Consider the following 1,837-nt stretch of genomic DNA (forward strand, 5'->3'; position numbering starts at 1 on the left):
AGTAACCATTATTTGTTCATTACATCAACGACCAATTTTATGGTTAACCCATTAAAGCCCAACGGGTCGTTTTCGACCCATCTAAATACGTGTAAACCATTTTGTAGTAAAGCGTACTATTCCGTCTGTGATGTTTTTGTCCGAGAGTGTACTAGTCTATTGACCTTGAGAAAAGGTTTTGGGGCCTCTTCCGCCACCCTTACTACTAATCGCAGTCTGCTACATTGAGAGTTGCGCAATACAACATGTCTGCTCCACTTCACAGGTTAGTTTTATACATACCATTTCCTTTTAAAACATATCTAATAAGTGAATATTACTGTCAATATATGTAGTAAACAAAATGTTTATTAGTGAGATTTACGAAACTTACTGACTTTTTACTATTACATGACAAACTATTAGTGGGTCGTTAACGACCCGTTGGGACCAAGCCCATAGCATAGGCCTAACCTCAAACCTGGCATTGAATTTTTTTTTAAAGTTTCTAAGTAAAAAGCGCACGGTGGTAAATTGAAATCAGTATGTATACACATTATACATAAAACATTATTAACATTTATGTTATCTGCTTTTTCAACAGAAAATGTTTTATTTTATTTTTAACTTTTGGGTTATTTCATGATCGACAGTCCGCTAGCTGAGATCTTAGAAGCCTTGGAAGACACTGCGTCAGAATACACCGCAGCTGTCCTCCCGACAATGATGACCCTCACAATATCACAGATGAAGAATCTGGAGAAAGAGATTCTAATGACCCAGACCGAGTGTGCCGTCGTCAGCTCCAAGCCGAGGCAGATATTCAATTCGAAGTAATTGAAAACGATGAAGATACACCAATTGAATTAGGTGATGAACGAATTGGGAATGACTGCACAGGTACCGTCCGGGCAAACCGAACGGAGAAATGCCCTTTAAATGACAAGAAAATTATGTATATTCGTGAAAGAGGGTCATTTGAAAGCTACATTGACAAGTCAGATAACATAGCAGCTGTCGCTTCTTGGAAAGATAACAGTGTTGACACACTATTGTCAAATGAGCATGGTGTGGCTCCTCTTGGTGAAGCTAAGAGATATTCAGTGACAGAAAGAAAGAAAGTTTCCATTCCTCAGCCATATCGTATAGCGCAATACAACAGGAATATGGGAGGTGTCGATCTAATGGACAATAATATATCGAACTACAGGATAGGCGTTCGTGGAAAACGGTGGTATATCCCAATCGTTCTCTGGCTTTTTGATGCTGTGATGAGCTTGGTTTCTTGGCTCTTGGTTTCTGGCTCGCTCTCAAGGAGTTACTTTGGACAGTCTCAGTTTCCGAAGAAGTGTGGTCCAGGCTTTACTTCAAAAATTTGGACGCGCTCCTAAAGCAACTGGCCCAACAAGAGCACTGAAGAGGGCTTCAAACCCACTCCGTAGTGACCATGGAGGTTATCTTATAGTGACAGGTCAAAGTAGAAGAAGGTATGTTCTATGTAAAAGCGTGCAAACGATGTGAGGTCCCACTGCATGATACCTGTTTTTGCAGATTTCCACAAACAGTAATCATTTGTATATTGTCTTTCAAATGTGTTTGTAAATAAAGTCTCCACTATATACACTTTATTGTGTTTTACTAAGGCCTTACTCCCAACGAGTCGTTAACGACCCATGTTAAAAAAAGTACCAAAATGTTTAAAATAAATATTTTTTTTGGTCATATTAGTGTAAATTAGATAAGGAAAAATTTGATTTTTTATAGTGAATAAAGTATTTTGAGAAAAAAAAGTTTTGGGTTTTAATGAGTTAATACAAGAAAACTATGTCACAGCATTACATTTCTATTGTTGCTTAGG

The 1,837-nt window shown here is 38.0% G+C and overlaps 1 protein-coding gene across 1 annotated transcript; it reads left to right on the forward strand.

Annotated features, from left to right (window-relative positions):
• Positions 1-245: 245 nt before the first annotated feature.
• Positions 246-1,370, forward strand: LOC124371039 (piggyBac transposable element-derived protein 3-like). Its single transcript, XM_046829346.1, has 2 exons — positions 246-265; positions 689-1,370. The coding sequence occupies exons 1-2, from the start codon at positions 246-248 to the stop codon at positions 1,368-1,370; spliced, it is 702 nt and encodes a 233-aa protein (XP_046685302.1).
• Positions 1,371-1,837: the final 467 nt, after the last annotated feature.

This window comes from Homalodisca vitripennis, unplaced genomic scaffold (genome assembly GCF_021130785.1).
Source record: "Homalodisca vitripennis isolate AUS2020 unplaced genomic scaffold, UT_GWSS_2.1 ScUCBcl_834;HRSCAF=3653, whole genome shotgun sequence".
Taxonomy (NCBI): Eukaryota; Metazoa; Arthropoda; class Insecta; order Hemiptera; family Cicadellidae; genus Homalodisca; species Homalodisca vitripennis.

What these genes read in the sequence shown, in the direction of transcription:
- LOC124371039 (XM_046829346.1), top strand. Translation starts at nt 246, where the DNA reads ATGTCTGCTCCACTTCACAG. An exon ending in ATGTCTGCTCCACTTCACAG is followed by an intron (nt 266 to 688) that starts GTTAGTTTTATA and finishes AATACACCGCAG; the next exon opens with CTGTCCTCCCGACAATGATG.